Consider the following 18,152-nt stretch of genomic DNA (forward strand, 5'->3'; position numbering starts at 1 on the left):
TCGATTGTTGGCTGTGGAAAAGATGCTAACAAGAGGATAAGAACAGTGAAACTAAGCAGGATGACAGTGAAACTAGCAGGACAACCAGGGTGGGGAAGGGACGGAGAGAGAGGGAATGCTAGGGTTACTTGAAATTAGAGAAATCAATACTCATACTGCTGGGTTGTAAGCTGCCCAAGCGAAATATGAGGCGCTCTTCCTCCAATTTGTGTGTGGCCTCACTCTGACAGTGCAGGACAGAAAGGTCAGTGTGGGAATGGGAATAAAAGGCTCTGTGTAACTCTGTATGCACTCGGTGGGCTGAAGGGCCTGTTGCCATGCTGTTTGCCTCTATGAAATACTCCATGAAATAAATGAGAGTTTTTAGTCACTGAACAGCGGGAACTCCCACAGAGGTCTAGTTCTGCATCGCTGTTGAACAAAACACAGATAAATTCAGCTCATTGCAGTTTGCAGGCACTTACTGTTTGCAAATTGGCCGTGGTTTTTTGCATCAAAGGAGTTTATTGTGTATGGATTCCTCGAAGGTGGGATAGGGAGGTTGTCAATTCAAGGCGCGAGTGGAGTGAATGTGGAACTTGCTGAGATGCCCTCGAGGCAAAACTAACATAGAAACATAGAAACATAGAAAATAGGTGCAGGAGTTGGCCATTCGTCCCTTTGAGCCTGCACCGCCATTCAATATGATCATGGCTGATCATGCAGCTCAGTAACCTGTACCTGCCTTCTCTCCATACCCCCTGATCCCTTTAGCAAAAAGGGCCACATCTAACTCCCTCTTAAATATAGCAAATGAACTGGCCTCAACTACCTTCTGTGGCAGAGAATTCCACAGACTCACCACTCTCTGTGTGAAGAAATGTTTTCTCATCTCGGTCCTAAAAGACTTCCCCCTTATCCTTAAGCTGTGACCCCTGGTTCTGGACTCCCCCAACATCGGGAACAATCTTCCCGCATCTAACCTCTCCAACCCCTTAAGAATTTTATATGTTTCTATAAGATCCCCCCTCAGTCTTCTAAATTCCAGCGAGTACAAGCCTAGTCTATCCAGTCTTTCTTCATATGAAAGTCCCGCCATCCCAGGGATCAATCTAGTGAACCTTCTCTGTACTCCCTCTAAGGCAAGAACGTCTTTCCTCAGATTAGGAGACCAAAACTGCACACAATACTCCAGGTGCGGTCTCACCAAGGCCCTGTACAACTGCAGTAGAACCTCCCTGCTCCTAAACTCAAATCCTCTTGCTATGAATGCCAACATACCCTTCGCTTTCTTCACTGCCTGCTGCACCTGCACGCTTGCTTTCAATGACTGGTGCACCATGACACCCAGGTCACGTTGCATCTCCCCTTCTCCTAATCGTTCACCATTCAGGTAATACTCTGCTTTCCTGTTCTTGCCGCCAAAGTGGATAACCTCACATTTATCCACATTATATTGCATCTGCCATGCATTTGCCCACTCGCCTAATCTATCCAAGTCACTCTGCAGCCTCCTAGCATCCTCCTCGCAGCTAACACTGCCACCCAGCTTCGTGTCATCCGCAAACTTAGAGATGTTGCATTCAATTCCCTCGTCCAAATCATTAATATACACTGTAAATAACTGGGGTCCCAGCACTGAGCCTTGCGGTACCCCACTAGTCACTGCCTGCCATTCCGAAAAGGACCCGTTTATTCCTACTCTTTGCTTCCTGCCCGCCAACCAATTTTCTATCCACCTCAACATTGAACCCTCAATACCGTGTGCTTTAAGTTTGTACACCAATCTCCTATGTGGGACCTTGTCGAAGGCCTTCTGAAAGTCCAGATATAACACATCGACTGGTTCTCCCTTATCCACTCTACTAGTTACATCCTCGAAAAATTCTATAAGATTCGTCAGACATGATTTGCCTTTTGTAAATCCATGCTGACTTTGTCCGATGATTTCACCACTTTCCAAATGTGATGCTATCACATCTTTAATAACTGACTCTAGCATTTTCCCCACTACCGATGTTAGGCTAACTGGTCTATAATTCCCCGTTTTCTCTCTCCCTCCCTTTTTAAAAAGTGGGGTTACATTAGCTACCCTCCAATCCTCAGGAACTACTCCAGAATCTAAAGAGTTTTGAAAAATTATCACTAATGCATCCACTATTTCTGAGGCTACTTCCTTAAGCACTCTGGGATGCAGCCTATCTGGTCCTGGGGATTTATCTGCCTTTAATCCATTTAATTTACCTAACACCACTTCCCGACTAACCTGGATTTCCCTCAGTTCCTCCATCTCATTAGACCCCCGGTCCCCCGCTATTTCCGGCAGACGGTTTATGTCTTCCTTAGTGAAGACAGAACCAAAGTATTTGTTCAATTGGTCTGCCATCTCCTTGTTCCCTATGATCAATTCACCTGTTTCCGACTGCAAGGGACCTACATTTGTCTTAACTAATCTTTTTCTCTTCACATATCTATAAAAGCTTTTGCAGTCAGTTTTTATGTTCCTTGCCAGTTTTCCCTCATAATCTATTTTCCCTTTCCTAATTAAGCCCTTTGTCCTCCTCTGCTGGACTCTGAATTTCTCCCAGTCCTCTGGTATGCTACTTTTTCTGGCTAATCTGTATGCTTCACCTTTTGTTTTAATACTATCCTTGATTTCCCTTGTTAGCCACGGATGAACTACCTTTCCTGGTTTGTTCTTTTGCCAAACTGGGATGAACACTTGTTGTAGTTCATCCATGCGACCTTTAAATGCCTTCCATTGCATGTCCACCGTCAACCCTTTCAGCATCAATTGCCAGTCTATCTTGGACAATTCACGCCTCATACCCTCAAAGTTATCTTTCTTTAAGTTCAGAACACTTGTTTCTGTATTGACTTTGTCACTCTCCATCCTAATGAAGAACTCCACCATATTATGATCACTCTTGCCCAAGGGGCCTCGCACAACAAGACTGCTAACTAACCCTTCCTCATTACCCAGTCTAGAATGGCCTGCTCTCTCGTTGGTTCCTCGACATGTTGGTTTAGAAAACCATCTCGCAAACATTCCAAGAAATCCTCTTCCTCAGCACCCCTGCCAGTTTGGTTCACCCAATCTATATGTAGATAAATCAAAGGAAAGACCAGACAGACAGAGAGAGGCGTACTAACATCCTGCCCTCCGGCTTCACATTTCATTCCTCTTCTCTCCTTATCTAACACCCTTTTGTCTTATTTTCCCCTCTAGCTTTTGTCCACCCATCTGCCTATCATCCCCCCCCCCCCCCCCCCATATCCACCGATCACAACACACCTGTACGTCTTTGGAATGAGGGTGGAAACCTGAGCACCCGGAGAAAACCCATGCGGTCACAGGCAGAAAGCACAAACTCCATACAGACAGGATCGAACCCGGGTCTCTAGCGCTGTGAGGCAGCAACTCTACCGTTGCACCACTGTTTTCCCCACTGCTGTTGTAGATGGGTCCCTCACCCAGGTCTCTTCTGAGACCCGTAGTTCTCCTCTCACTCCCCTCTCTCCCCCCACATTTAGTCCAGCACATTGTGTCTTCATTTGGTCATGTGTAACGTCTCATTTCAGACAGCAAGACGATGGTTTCGCTGCTTCCGTCGGCACAGGGGCCGGGAGTCTTGCCTGGTGAACCAACAGGTCCATTTGCTTCTACGTTGGAAGCTTGGCTTTCCCTGTCTGCCAAGTCCACGGCGCCAGGCTTCATGCCAACCATCTTGCCAACAAAAGCCACCTTGGCAAGACCGAGCTCTGTGCCACTTGCATCCTCCGCCCCATTGGACCACCCGACCACCCAATCTTCTTCGGAGGTGGACGAGGACCTTCTGCCCACATTGCCTCCCACAGCACGAGTGCCAGTGGTCTCCACGGGCCTCCCCGCCACCGATCCCTCGCTCCCACCACTACGCCATCCGAGCACGATGGAGGCCAGCGGACACGCCAGGACCATCACCGAGGATGGAGGCTCCGTCCTGTCGGAAGACCCCCTGTCCGGGACCAGGACGGGGGTGGGATCCACCACCCCAGATACGGACTACAGGATCACCGTGGAAACGGATTCCGACGTGGAGGAAGCGGGACTCCATCCCGATGAGGTCCACGAGTCCAAAGGCACCACCGGCAGAAAGCAAGCAGAGCAGATCACGCAGGTAACACGGAGACACGAGGAACTGAAGCTAAACTAAACTAAGAACCAAGTTCCCGCTGTTAAGAATGCATTGCTACATATCTGGATGGTTCTCCTGATGTATAGTTCCACGGCCCATCTTCAAAAATCTGTTTAGGGGGAGTGGCGCTGTGGTAGATTTGCTGCATTACAGCGCTAGAGACCCGGGTTCAATCCTGACTACCGGTGCTGTATGTACGAAGTTTGTACGTTCTCCCTATGACCGCGTGTGTTTTCTCCGGGTGCTCTGGGAGATACAGGTTTGTAGGTTGATTGGCTTCCATACAAAGGCGGCACGGTGACGCAGCGGTAGAGTTGCTGCCTTACAGCGAATGCAGCGCCAGAGACTCAGGTTCGATCCTGACTATGGCTGCTGTACTGTACGGAGTTTGTACGTTCTCCCCGTGACCTGCGTTGGTTTTCCCCGAGATCTTCCCACACTCCAAAGACGTACAGGTTTGGCGGTCAATTGGCTGGGCAAATGTAAAAAAAACTGTCCCTAGTGGGTGTAGGATAGTGTTAGTGTGAGGGGATCGCTGGGCGGCGCGGACCCGGTGGGCCGAAGGGCCTGTTTCTGCGCCGTATCTCTAAAAAAAATTGTAAATTGTCCCGAATGTTGAGGATAGTACTAGTGTACGGAGATCGCTGGTTGGCGTGGACTCGGTGGGCCGACTGGCCTGTTTCCGCTCTGTATCTCTAAACCAAACTAAACTGCAGATGATGAAATCTTTTTAAAAAACGCAAAGTGCTAGAGGAACTCTGAGTAGGATAACATCTGTGGAGGGAATGGAGAGGCGATGTTTCGGGTCAGGGCCCTTCTTCAGACTGATTGTGGTGGGAAGGAGAAAAAGCCGGAAAAGAGGTGGGGGCATGACAAAGTCTGGCACCGTTGCATAGATGGTGAAGCCGCTGCCTCACAGCGCTAGAGATCTGGGTTCCGTCCTGACCTCGTTTGCTGTCTGTACGGAATTTGCATGTTCTCCCTGTGACCAGTGTGTTTCCTCTGGGTGCCCCGGTTTCCACCCACATCCCAAAGATGTGTGGGTTTGTAAATTAATTGCCCCTCTGTAAATTGGGTAGTGGGTATGTGGAACGAGCCGTCAGAGGAGATAGTTGAGGCAAGTACAATAACAACAGATAAGACACTTGGACAGGTACACGGATAGGAAAGGTTTAGAGGGAGATGGGCCAAAGGTGGGCAAATGGAACCAGCTTAGATGGGGTATCTTGGCCAGCATGGATGAGTTGGGCTGAAGGGTCTGTTTCTGTGCTGTACGACTATGACTCTAAGAGATGCGTGTTATTGCTGTGTGTGTGTGTGTGTGAGTGTGTGAGTGTGTGTGTGTGCGTGCGTGCGTGTGTTATTGCTGGTGGAAGGGGGGGCAGGGTTTTGTGAACCTCCTTGTTCACAGTATTCACAGCCAGATGTTTGTATTGTGTGGGAACAGCTGGAAGCGACACGTTTAGCAGCGCTCTCTCGCTACTCCCCCCGGCTGTATAACCCAGAATCATCTCAATCAGCTTCTGTGATAAAGACGTGCGTTTCTGCCGCTTTATTTAATTAAGCGTGTGTTTGTGTTTTGCCATCTGATGGAAGTCTTCTCACCACGGCCCCTTGCTACACATAGGCCCAGATTGTTGCTATGGTTACTGCCGTCAGATTTATTCTGTGTTGGTCTAAATTGACTGGATGACACTGGGCACATCATCTCCTTGTCATAGTCTATCCACTGGATATAGACTGGTGGGGCTCAGGGGAGAGCGAGGGAGGGCGGGCAAGGACGGCGAACCATTGGGCCCATCGAGGTGGTGCTGGTCTGTGGAAAGAATTGTTAAGCTACAACCCCGGCCACTTCACCTGTATCCACCTATCACTTGCCAAGGCCAACTCTTATCCTGCCCATTAAGATTTATTTTAGTTTAGAGATACAGCGTGGAAGCAAGCCCCAGGGGAAACCCATGCAGTCATGGGGAGAACATACAAACTCCATATAGACCCTTAGTCAGGATCAAACCTGGGTCTCTGGTGTTGTAAGGCAGCAACTTAATCGCTGCACCACTGTGCACCACTGTGGCACCTGTCTGCCATGCACATAATCGATATCAGTACAGAACTTTATTGTCACTCGGTACCGAGGTACCGAACGAAATTACAGCAGTCACAGAACACAAGAAAAAAGAAAAGAACACAGGACACACGACCCCAACACAAACATCCATCGCAGTGACTCCAAACACCCCCTCACTGTGATGGAAGGCAACAAAACTTCCACTCTCTTCCCCCCACGCCCACGGACAGGCAGCTCGACCCTTACCGAGGCGACCGACACGCACAGCCCCCGCAAGGGGATGGAAGGCCCCGCGGCCGAGCCGCACCGGGCACTGAAACGTCCCGCGGCCGAGCCGCGCCGGCGATGTTAAGTCCAGCGGCCGAGCCGCGCCGGGCGATGGAAGGCCCCGCAGCCGAGCCGCGCCCCGGGGAAGAGACCTAAAAAAAGAAAGGTTTCCCCCACCCCACCCCACCATCCCCCGCCCCACCCCACACATACACAGCCAAAAACAAAAATAAAAACCATCCCAACACCGACACACAAACAAAACAAAAAAAAGGAAAAAAGACAAACAGACTGCCAGAGAGCCGAAGCCGTTAGGCGCAGCCACACGTGACTATCCCTCCATTCCCTGGCATATCCATGTGCTATCCAAAAGTCTCATAAACGCCACTATCATATCTGCCTCCACCACCACTGGCGGCAAAGGGGAACCACTGGCAGCAAGTTCCAGGCACCCACCACCCTCTGTGTAAAAAAACTTGCCCCGCACATCTCCTTTAAACTTTGCCTCTCTCAACCTGATGCTAAGCCCTCTAGACTTTGATATTTCCATCCTGGAAAATAGGTTCTGGCTGAATACCCTATCTACGCATCTCATAATTTGATATAGACAATAGACAATAGACAATAGACAATAGGTGCAGGAGTAGGCCATTCAGCCCTTCGAGCCAGCACCGCCATTCAATGCGATCATGGCTGATCACTCTCAATCAGTACCCCATTCCTGCCTTCTCCCCATACCCCCTCACTCCGCTATCCTTAAGAGCTCTATCCAGCTCTCTCTTGAAAGCATCCAACGAACTGGCCTCCACTGCCTTCTGAGGCAGAGAATTCCACACCTTCACCACCCTCTGACAGAAAAAGTTCTTCCTCATCTCCGTTCTAAATGGCCTACCCCTTATTCTTAAACTGTGGCCCCTTGTTCTGGACTCCCCCAACATTGGGAACATGTTATCTGCCTCTAATGTGTCCAATCCCCTAATTATCTTATATGTTTCAATAAGATCCCCCCTCATCCTTCTAAATTCCAGTGTATACAAGCCCAATCGCTCCAGCCTTTCAACATACGACAGTCCCGCCATTCCGGGAATTAACCTAGTGAACCTACACTGCACGCCCTCCATAGCAAGAATATCCTTCCTCAAATTTGGAGACCAAAACTGCACACAGTACTCCAGGTGCGGTCTCACCAGGGCCCGGTACAACTGTAGAAGGACCTCTCTGCTCCTATACTCAACTCCTCTTGTTACGAAGGCCAACATTCCATTGGCTTTCTTCACTGCCTGCTGTACCTGCATGCTTCCTTTCATTGACTGATGCACTAGGACACCCAGATCTCGTTGAACTCCCCCTCCTCCTAACTTGACACCATTCAGATAATAATCTGCCTTTCTATTCTTACTTCCAAAGTGAATAACCTCACACTTATCTACATTAAACTGCATCTGCCATGTATCCGCCCACTCACACAACCTGTCCAAGTCACCCTGCAGCCTTATTGCATCTTCCTCACAATTCATACTTCCCCCCAACTTAGTATCATCTGCAAATTTGCTAATGGTACTTTTAATCCCTTCGTCTAAGTCATTAATGTATATCGTAAATAGCTGGGGTCCCAGCACCGAACCTTGCGGTACCCCACTGGTCACTGCCTGCCATTCCGAAAGGGACCCATTTATCCCCACTCTTTGCTTTCTGTCTGTCAACCAATTTTCTATCCATGTCAGTACCCTACCCCCAATACCATGTGCCCTAATTTTGCCCACTAATCTCCTATGTGGGACCTTGTCGAAGGCTTTCTGAAAGTCGAGGTACACCACATCCACTGACTCTCCCTTGTCAATTTTCCTTGTTACATCCTCAAAAAATTCCAGATTTCCCCTTCGTAAATCCATGCTGACTCGGAATGATCCCGTTACTGCTATTCAAATGCTCAGCAATTTCGTCTTTTATAATTGACTCCAGCATCTTCCCCACCACTGATGTCAGACTAACTGGTCTATAATTACCCGTTTTCTCTCTCCCTCCTTTCTTAAAAAGTGGGATAACATTTGCTATCCTCCAATCCACAGGAACTGATCCTGAATCTATAGAACATATGTATAGAACATATACTTCTATTTATTACTAGGTTGTCTGCAGAGACTGGAGCAAGTTGGCTGGAAAGAGTTACATCATCTTGAATATGACAGAGAACAGTGAATGTGTGAGTATACATCTCAAACACGACCTCTCTCTTCGCTCAACATGGAAATCCAAAATAAAACTGCAAATGTGGGCAAAGTTCACAGGTAGATAGGCTGGTCAAAAAGTATTTCAGCTCATTGGCCTTCATCTGTCAGAGTATTGACTACCGATGTTGGGAGGTCATGTTACAGTTGCATAAGGCGTTGGTGAGGCCGATTTGGAGTATTGTGTTCAGTTTTGGTCATCATGTGTATTGGAAAGATGTTGTTAAGTTGGAAACGGTGCAGAGAAGATTTGCCAGGATGTTGCCAGGGCTCGAGGGCCTGAGCTAAAGGGAGAGGTTGAGCAGACTAGGACTTTATTCCTTAGAGGGTAGGAGGATGAGGAGTGATCTTAAAGAGGTGTACAAAATCATGTGGGGCATAGATAAGGCGAATGCACAGTTTTTGTTTTATCCAAGAAGAAGTGTGTTATCTTCTGTGGTTGTTGGGGAAGGTGCAGTGGGAAGGTTCTGAGTGTGAATGGAAGTGGAGAGGTGATCACGGATATCTCGTGCTGTTTCCATGGGCTGTAGTCCCTTTCATCACCAACCATGGGTGACACCATTGACGTTGGCCGCCATATTGGCCTGCAGCGCCACCTACAAGTCTCCAATGGTATTGCAACAGGGAGACGGTTCCAAATCAACCCGAGTCAACAGTGTTTTATTGTTGGATACAAAATGCTGGAGTAACTCAGCGGGACAGGCAGCATCTCTGGAGAGAAGGAATGGGGGACGTTTCAGGTCGAGACCCTTCTTCAGACATGGGGCAATAAACGCAATTGGACTTGACAAGACTTGATTTGACTTGATGAGACTTTCAAGACTTGATTACACTACCACAAGCATTGTAGCATCACTGAATTCTCAATGTTTTATTGTTATATGTCCCAGACAGAACAATGACATTCTTATGCAGCAGCACAACAGAATATTTAAGCATGGTACTCTGTAAACAATATGATGAACGAGAAAAAAAAGTTAAGTGAAAAAAGACAGTCATACAGCGTAGGAAGAGACCTTTCCGCTCAATTTGCTCACACTGGCTGTGATGCCCCATCTATGCTAGTCCCACCTGCTGCTCACACTGGCTGCGATGCCCCATCTATGCTAGTCCCACCTGCTGCTCACACTGGCTGCGATGCCCCATCTATGCTAGTCCCACCTGCTGCTCACACTGGCTGCGATGCCCCATCTAGGCTAGTCCCACCTGCTGCTCACACTGGCTGCGATGCCCCATCTATGCTAGTCCCACCTGCTGCTCACACTGGCTGCGATGCCCCATCTATGCTAGTCCCACCTGCTGCTCACACTGGCTGCGATGCCCCATCTAGGCTAGTCCCACCTGCTGCTCACACTGGCTGCGATGCCCCATCTATGCTAGTCCCACCTGCTGCTCACTCTGGCTGCGATGCCCCATCTATGCTAGTCCCACCTGCTGCTCACACTGGCTGAGATGCCCCATCTATGCTAGTCCCACCTGCTGCTCACACTGGCTACGATGCCCCATCTATGCTAGTCCCACCTGCTGCTCACACTGGCTGCGATGCCCCATCTATGCTAGTCCCACCTGCTGCTCACACTGGCTGCGATGCCCCATCTATGCTAGTCCCACCTGCTGCTCACACTGGCTGCGATGCCCCATCTATGCTAGTCCCACCTGCCTGAGTTTGGCGCCTATCCCTCTAAACCTTTCCCGTCCATGTACCTGTCTGAATGTCTTTTAAATGCTATTATAAGAACCATTGGTTCTTTGTTTCTCTCTAAATGTCATTTGTAAACAAATTATGTTTTGTCCAGGAAGCGTTTCGGTCTGACAGAGGGTTGGAGCTGCTGAGGATCGTGGCTGAGACCTTCTCCAGGAAGCTGAGTACTCCCGCCAACTCGTGGCTGGTCTCTCTGAGCAAACCCAGCGAGGACGATCGGCATCTCCTAATGATGCTGTCGAGCGACCGAGGTGACCGTCTTCCCAACACCTTTGATTGAGACCATAAGACATAGGAGTTGAATTAGGCCATTCAGCCCATCGAGTCAACGCCGCCATTCAATCGTGGCTGGTCTATCTTTCTTTCTCAACCCCATTCTCCTGCCTTCTCTCGATGACCTTTGATCCCCTTACAAATCGGGAACCTGTCAATCTCTGCTTTAAAAATGTCAAAATGATTTGGCCTCCATAGGCGTTAGTGGCAATGATTTCCACAGTATCACCACCCTCGGGCTAAAGAGTAATTTATGTACAATTTATGTTATTGTGTGTGTTGTCTGAGTCTATGTGCTTGTGATGTTGCTGCTAGCAAGATTTTAATTGTACCTGTACCTCACCGTACTTGTGCATGGGACAATAAACTCAACTGGACTTGGTAAGACTTGATTTGACTTGATGAGACTTTCAAGACTTGAAAACACTCCCACAGCATCACTGAATTCTCAATGATTTGCCGAGTCCAGTGGGAGCTTTTTAAAAATGTTTTATTCATCACAATGATTATACGGCGTCAGAGTAACGCATTAAGATATCTGCAGTCCTTACTAAAAGCTGAACATATCATAACTAACAAAACAAAGAAACCATGGAACTGTAACTAAAGGAGTGAAGACTGAACATGACTAGAGGCAAAAGGCACTCAACAAATACTCTTCTAGAACAGACACAGAATACACTGCTGAAAAGCAAGCTTCCTTGTCTATATGGCAGATATGCATGGCAGATGCAGTATAATGTGGATAAATGTGAGGTTATCCACTTTGGTGGCAAGAACAGGAAAGCAGACTATTACCTGAATGGTGGCTGATTTGGAGAAGGGGAAATGCAACGAGACCTGGGTGTCGCAGGCAGTGAAGAAAGCGAATGGTAAGTTGGCATTCATAGCGAGGGGATTTGAGTATAGGAGCAGGGAGGTTCTGCTGCAGTTGTACAGGGCATTGGTGAGACCACACCTGGAGTATTGCGTACAGTTTTGATCTCCTAATCTGAGGAAATACATTCTTGCCATAGAGGGAGTACAGAGAAGGTTCACCAGATTGATTCCTGGGATGACAGGACTTTCATATGAAGAAAGATTGGATAGACTCGGCTTGTACTCGCTGGAATTTAGAAGATTGAGAGGGGATCTTATAGAAACTTACAAAATTCTTAAGGGGTTGGACAAGCTAGATGCAGGAAGATTGTTCCCGATGTTGGGGAAGTCCAGAACAAGGGGTCACAGTTTAAGGATAAGGGGGAAGTCTTTTAGGACCGAGATGAGAACGTTTTTTTTCACACAGAGAGTGGTAAATCTGTGGAATTCTCTGCCACAGAAGGTAGTTGAGGCCAGTTCATTGGCTATATTTAAGAGGGAGTTAGATGTGGCCCTTGTGGCTAAAGGGATCAGGGGGTATGGAGAGAAGGCAGGTACGGGATACTGAGTTGGATGATCAGCCATGATCATATTGAATGACGGTGCAGGCTCGAAGGGCCGAATGGCCTACTCCTGCAACTATTTTCTATGTTTCTATGGGGTGATTGATGCCCTTTGGATACAGCTAAACAGGACAAAAGCTGCAGGGGTTAAATTGATGTGCAGCTGGCTGACACCTCTCTGTACCGCACAGACACTGCTTTTGCAGCCCCCTATCTTGTCAGAAACAACAATCCTGGGAGTCTCACGATTTGAATTGTGCAAGCTCCCATAAGCATGGATGACTTTAACGGGAGCCTGGAGAAAGGTATGGGGCAGATGGGAAATGGAGGGTTCCCTTGATAGATTTAAATGAGATAAGGAGGCAGGAGACTGCGGTGGAACGTAGAGGCTAGCAAGGTCTGGTTGGGCCAAAAGGCCTCATTACCACAATTCATCACCTTGGCTGGGAGTGAGCGGGGCTCCCTCCATCAGCTCCTTTCTGCACAGCCCTGATCTCAGTCCCACCGCACAATGAGATAGTTGTCCATCTCCTTGTGGACAGTGCGTTGGCCAAGAAGGTCTGGAAGAGGTTGCGGTGGTTCTTATCGAGGTGCGCCCCAAGTGGCTATGTAATGGAAGGACCAGTTCTGTGCCGTTTATCTTGTGTAAATCTCTGTAAAATCCATATCATTCAACATAATAATTGTCTTGACTTTGGTGATCCAGGTACGATACCAGCGAAGGAAGTCCTTGCAATGTTGGGTGACGTCAAGGAGAACTTGAAAGAGGTGAGGCTTCACGTGTACATCTGCTGCTGACCAAAGCCTTTGTGGGTGGGTGCATGGATAGGAAAGGTTCAGAGGGAAACCACAACACAAAGTGCTGGAGTAACTCAGCAGGTCAGGCAGCATCCATTAAGCAGGAAAGGGTGCCGGAGAACATGGATAGGTGACATTTCAGGTCGAGACCCTTCAGACTGATTGTACTGGGGAGGAGGGGTGAAACTGGAAGTGAGGCGAAACACAGGACAAATCAGTGTGTTGTTTTGCTCCAAATTCGAATATCAGCAGTCTAAATTTAGAAACAAGGAACAGCCAATGCTGGTTCACAAAAAAGGACACAAAGTGGGGGAGTAACTCAGAAGGTCAGGCAGTATCCCTGGAGAACATGAATAGGTAACATTTAGGACCCGAGGTTTAGAGATGTGTGGGTCAAATTGGGATTAGCACAGATGACTTGGCCTCTACTGTCCTCTATGGCAATGAATTCCACAAATTGACCCCCTCTGACTCAAAACATTCCTCCTCATCTCCTTTCTAAAGGTATGTCCTTTTATTCTGAGGCTGTGCCCTGTGGTCTTAGACTCTCCCAGTGGTGGAAACATCCTCTCCACATCCACTCTATCCAGGCCTTTCACTATTCGGTGGGCTTCGGGAGAGGTTGTTTCTGTGCTGCATGACTGTGACGCCAATGTCCCTGTGATTCTCCTTGCAGATCGGTATCCAGAACATCACGTCAGCGACGGGTTGCCAAGGGAGACCGAACCAGCCTCGCGGGGATTATGGGAAGCTATTTGTCGTGTTGGTCATCATTGGCTCCATCTGTGCGGTCATCATTGTGTCTGGCATTGTCTACATCTGCTGGCAACGGCGGCTTCCAAAGCTGATGCACATGGTCAGTGCCACAGCGCCAAGCAACGCGAGTGGGCATCATTACTGGGTCAAGCTTAGATGGGTAGGAAGGAAGTGCAGATGCTGGTTTATAAAGTGCTGGAGCAACTCAGCGGGTCAGGCAGCATCTCTGGAGAAGAAGGATGGGTGACGTTTCGGATTGGAGCCCTTCGGACTGATTGTAGAGGGTGGGTAGAAGGGGGAACTGGAGGTGGGAAAAAAGGCCAGAACAAATCAGGGCCGCCAATAGATGACCAAGGAAGGGTTGAGCCCATAATAACCCCATTGTTGGCTGGGTAATAGGTGATAACCAAGGGATACAGGGATGCGAACAGTGGAATCAGTGGAACAACTAGGGTGAGGGACAGGGGAGGGAGGGAGGGAATGCAGGGGTTGCTTGAAATTAAAGAAATCAACGTTCACTACCTTAGATGGGGCAGGTTGGTCAGCATGGACAGGTTGGGCGAAGGGGCCAATTTAAAAGATATTGCAAACATGATTAGATTACAGGGCGGCACAGCTGGTAGAGCTGCTGCCTTACAGCGCCAGAGACCAGGGTTTGATCCTGACCACGGGTGCTGTCTGTGTGTGGAGTTTACCCGTTCTCTGTGTGATCGAGTGGGTTTCTGCTGGTAGAGTTCTGCCTTACAGCGCCAGAGACCTGTGTTTGATCTTGACCTCGGGTGCTACCTGTGTAGAGTTTGCACGATCTCCCTGTGACCACATGGGTTTCCACTGGGTGCTCCAGATTCCCCCCACATCCCAAAGACGTGCGGGTTTGTAGATTAATTGGCTCTCTGTAAATTGCCTCCAGTGTGTAGGGAGTGGATGAGAAATTGGGGTAGCATAGATCTAGTGTTGGATCTAGCATAGATCTAGTGTTAGATCTTGTATAGATCTAGTGTTAGATCGAGTATAGATCTAGTGATGGTCGGCATGGAGTCATCGGGGCGACGGGCCTTTTCCAATCAATCAAATAATCATAATAGTGCAAAATCCCAAAACACTGCAAAACCAAAGACACGGTCCATAGAAGATCACAGTTGCTGAGCTTAGTGTTGTGCAGGGTGGTTCTTGAACCTGGAGGTCACGGTTTTCGGGCTCCTGTACCACCTCCCCGCTGGTAGCAGTGAGATGAGTGCATGGCCAGGGTGGTGTGGGTCTTTGTTAGTGTCTGCACACTTGCAGTTACAGACTTAAGGTGAGAAGTTTAAGTCTTACTGTGGGGGTTTGAACACAATAATCCGAAGCAAAAATATGTCAAGTATATTTTAGGATTTAAAAAAAAAGAAGCAAAGTTCTGGAGTAACTCAGCGAGTCAGGCAGCATCTCTGGAGAATGTGGATAGGTGATGTTTCGGATGGGACCCTTCTTAGATACACAAAAGAGCCTTATTCAGAAGGGCCCAACCCGAAACGTGGCCCACCCTTGTTCTCCAGATATGCTGCTTTCATTATTCCTTATTCCAGCACTTTCCTTATTTTCCATTTTCCTTTTTCCAGCACTTTGTGTTTTTTTTTGTAAACCAGCATCTGCGGTTCCTTGAGTCTATATTTTAGGAATTTGTTGAGTTGTTTGTTCTTGAGGATTCTTCTTGATTGATGATAATAACGCCATTATTCCCGTGTTGCCCACCCATCAGCCCCATGGTGAGGAGCTCCACTTCGTTGAGAACGGTTGCCATGACAACCCGACCTTGGACATCACAATTGACAGCACGGTGGAGATGCAGGAGAAGAAGCCCAGCGTCAATGGCGATGCCAGGGAACGTTCCGGAGGCTGGAGTGCCCTGATGAACAAAGGGTCGAAGGATGAGGGGGACAGCTTCGAGGAGGACACTCACCTTTGAGAACGTCCCTCACTTGAAAATAGAGTAGAGCCCATCGCTGCTGATGGACCCGCGCACTTTACACAGAGGATTGCTGCTTTGTAAACCAACTATATTCCTTTTCTTTTGTGCTGCGGAATCCTCAAGAACTCTAGCATCAGCATAAAAATTGGGCGTCTTTGACTTTGTTACCTCTGTGTCTTGGAATAGAACCTTGGACACACAAAAGTTTGGGGGGTTTGTCACTTGCTGTAAGGGGAAGACCAAGAACAGATGACCAATAGTCAACTTCAGAGTCCAAATATGTTTTGATCCATGGCAAGTCTTGGTGTGACATTTTGGGCATTTTTGACTTATTTCCGAATTCAGACTGCGGACTTACTTGAAACGGGCTCCATGCCCATAATGAAGGGTGTACATGTGGTTGGCATTGAAAATACTTTGCGGGTGGGGAAGGATCTTCTGCCTTGGTGGTTTGGACATTGCTGGCCAAGCCAACATTTATTATATCCCTTGGTCAATGACCCGAAGCATTACCTCTGCTTGCTTCTCTCTCTGTGCGCGCTGACTGAATAGCAATATATTAACAATGTTAATTGGGCCATCACATCTTGTCCTTGACCTGAGAACATGTTAGACAGAGGAAGTAGTTGGGGAAGGTACAATGGCAACATTTGGACAGCGACATGGATAGGAAAGGTTTAGTGGGATAGGGGCTAGGAGCAGATAAATGGGACTAGCTTGGAATTGGTCGGCATAGACTGGTTGGGCTGAAGGGTCTCTGTGCTGTACGACTCTATGATTCTAATTTTAGAGTGAACCACATTTCTCAATGTACACTAGACCAGGGAAAGTCAGCAGACGTCATACTTTATACTTTAGAGATACAGCGCGGAAACAGGCCCTTTGGCCCACTGAGTCTGTGCTGAGCAGAGACCACCCTGTGCACTAACACTATGCTACATGCTTGGGACAACTTACAATTTTACCAAAGCCAATTAACCTACAAACCTGCATGTCTTTGGAGTGTGGGAGGAAACCGGAGCACCCACAGAAAACCACATGGTCACAGGGAGAACAGACAAACTCCATACGGCCAGCACCTGTAGTGTGGATCGAACCCGGGTCTCTGTTGCTGTAAGGCAGCAACTCTACCACTGCACCACCTTGCTGCCCTGAGCAGCTCAAAACATAGAAATCTGTGAGTGTGATTCTTTAATCAGTCACCCATCAATCGGACTGTTTCCCATCAACTCTATTGCTCGGTTTCTCTCCTCCAGTTAATGTCTGATTACCAGATTCTTCCAGAGTTGTGAACGGGAGATATTTAATCTGGCTGCTTCTCAAACAAAGTGTTAACGGTCCGATAGAGACACAAAGTGCTGAAGTAACTCAGTGGGTCAAACAGCATCTCTGGAGAACATGGATAGGTGATGTTTTGGGTCGGGACCTTCCTTCACTGCTGCCTCTCCATGTTCTCCAGAGATGCTGCCTGACCCATTTAGTTACTCCAGCACTTTGTCTCTTTTGTTGTAAACCAACATCTGCAGTTCCTTGTTTAGTTAGTGATACAGCATGGGAACAGGCCCTTCGGCCCACCAAATCCATGCCGACTGTCGATCACCCGTTCACACTAGTTCTGTGTTATCCCACTTTCTCATCTACTTCCTACACACTAGGGGCAATTTACAGAGGACAATTAATCTACAAACCTGCACGTCTTTGGAATGTAGGAGTAAACCGGAGCACCCGGAGGAAACCCATGTTCACAGGGAGAACGTGCAAACTCCACACACACAGCACCCGAGGTCAGGATCGGACCCAGTAATTCCTTGTTTCTACCTAATATTCACATAGACTTGGTCAAAACTCCTTGAACTTGTTTCCCTCGTGTTGGGTCTGTTGTAGATCATTAAGAGACTAAAACTGTGATAGCCAATAACTTCATTGCCATCAGCACTGCAGTAGAAAGTGAACCGAGGAGCCCCTGTCTCTTTGACTATGGTTCTTGCCTTGTTCCCTATTGGAGCTGATCACTTCAATTGAAATAAAGTTGGTACCAACCTGAAGTCTCGGCTGGTAGATTTGTTGAACAGACTTATAGAGTTACATAGCACGGAAACAGGCCCTTCGGCCCAACTTGCCCAAGCCGACCAAGATGCCCCATCTACACTGGTCCCATCTTCCTGCATTTGGCTCACATCCCTCTAAATCTTTTCTATGTATCTGTGCGTACATGTACCTATTCAAGTGTGTTTTTAATATTGATATAGTACTTGCTGCAACTACCTCCTCTGGCAGCTTGTTCCATATACCCACCACACTCTGAGTGAAAAATTTGCCTCTTAGGTTCCTAATAAATCTTTCCCCTCTCACCTTAACCTATGTCCTCTGGTCTTGATTCCCCTATTCTGGATAATAAACTCTGTGCATTTACCCTATATATTCCCCTCATGATTTTATACACCTCCTTAAGATCACCCCTCATCCTCCTATACTCCCAGGAATAAAGTCCTACCCTGCCCAACCTCCCGATAGATCAGGCCCTCGATTCCAGG

At 48.0% G+C, this 18,152-nt stretch overlaps 1 protein-coding gene across 2 annotated transcripts in view; it reads left to right on the top strand.

The window, feature by feature from the left end:
- Positions 1-17,680, top strand: part of podxl2 (podocalyxin-like 2) — a 31,307-nt gene extending 13,627 nt beyond the window's left edge. For both annotated transcript variants that reach the window (XM_078413850.1, XM_078413849.1), the window contains 6 exons: positions 3,562-4,139; positions 8,621-8,695; positions 10,517-10,673; positions 12,823-12,884; positions 13,591-13,770; positions 15,409-17,680. In XM_078413850.1, the coding sequence (XP_078269976.1) occupies positions 3,562-4,139; positions 8,621-8,695; positions 10,517-10,673; positions 12,823-12,884; positions 13,591-13,770; positions 15,409-15,615 (1,259 nt within the window). In that variant the 3' untranslated portion in view covers positions 15,616-17,680. The remainder of the gene's footprint in view (positions 1-3,561; positions 4,140-8,620; positions 8,696-10,516; positions 10,674-12,822; positions 12,885-13,590; positions 13,771-15,408) is intronic.
- Positions 17,681-18,152: the final 472 nt, after the last annotated feature.

The sequence above is a fragment of the Rhinoraja longicauda genome, chromosome 17 (genome assembly GCF_053455715.1).
Source record: "Rhinoraja longicauda isolate Sanriku21f chromosome 17, sRhiLon1.1, whole genome shotgun sequence".
Taxonomy (NCBI): domain Eukaryota; kingdom Metazoa; phylum Chordata; class Chondrichthyes; order Rajiformes; family Arhynchobatidae; genus Rhinoraja; species Rhinoraja longicauda.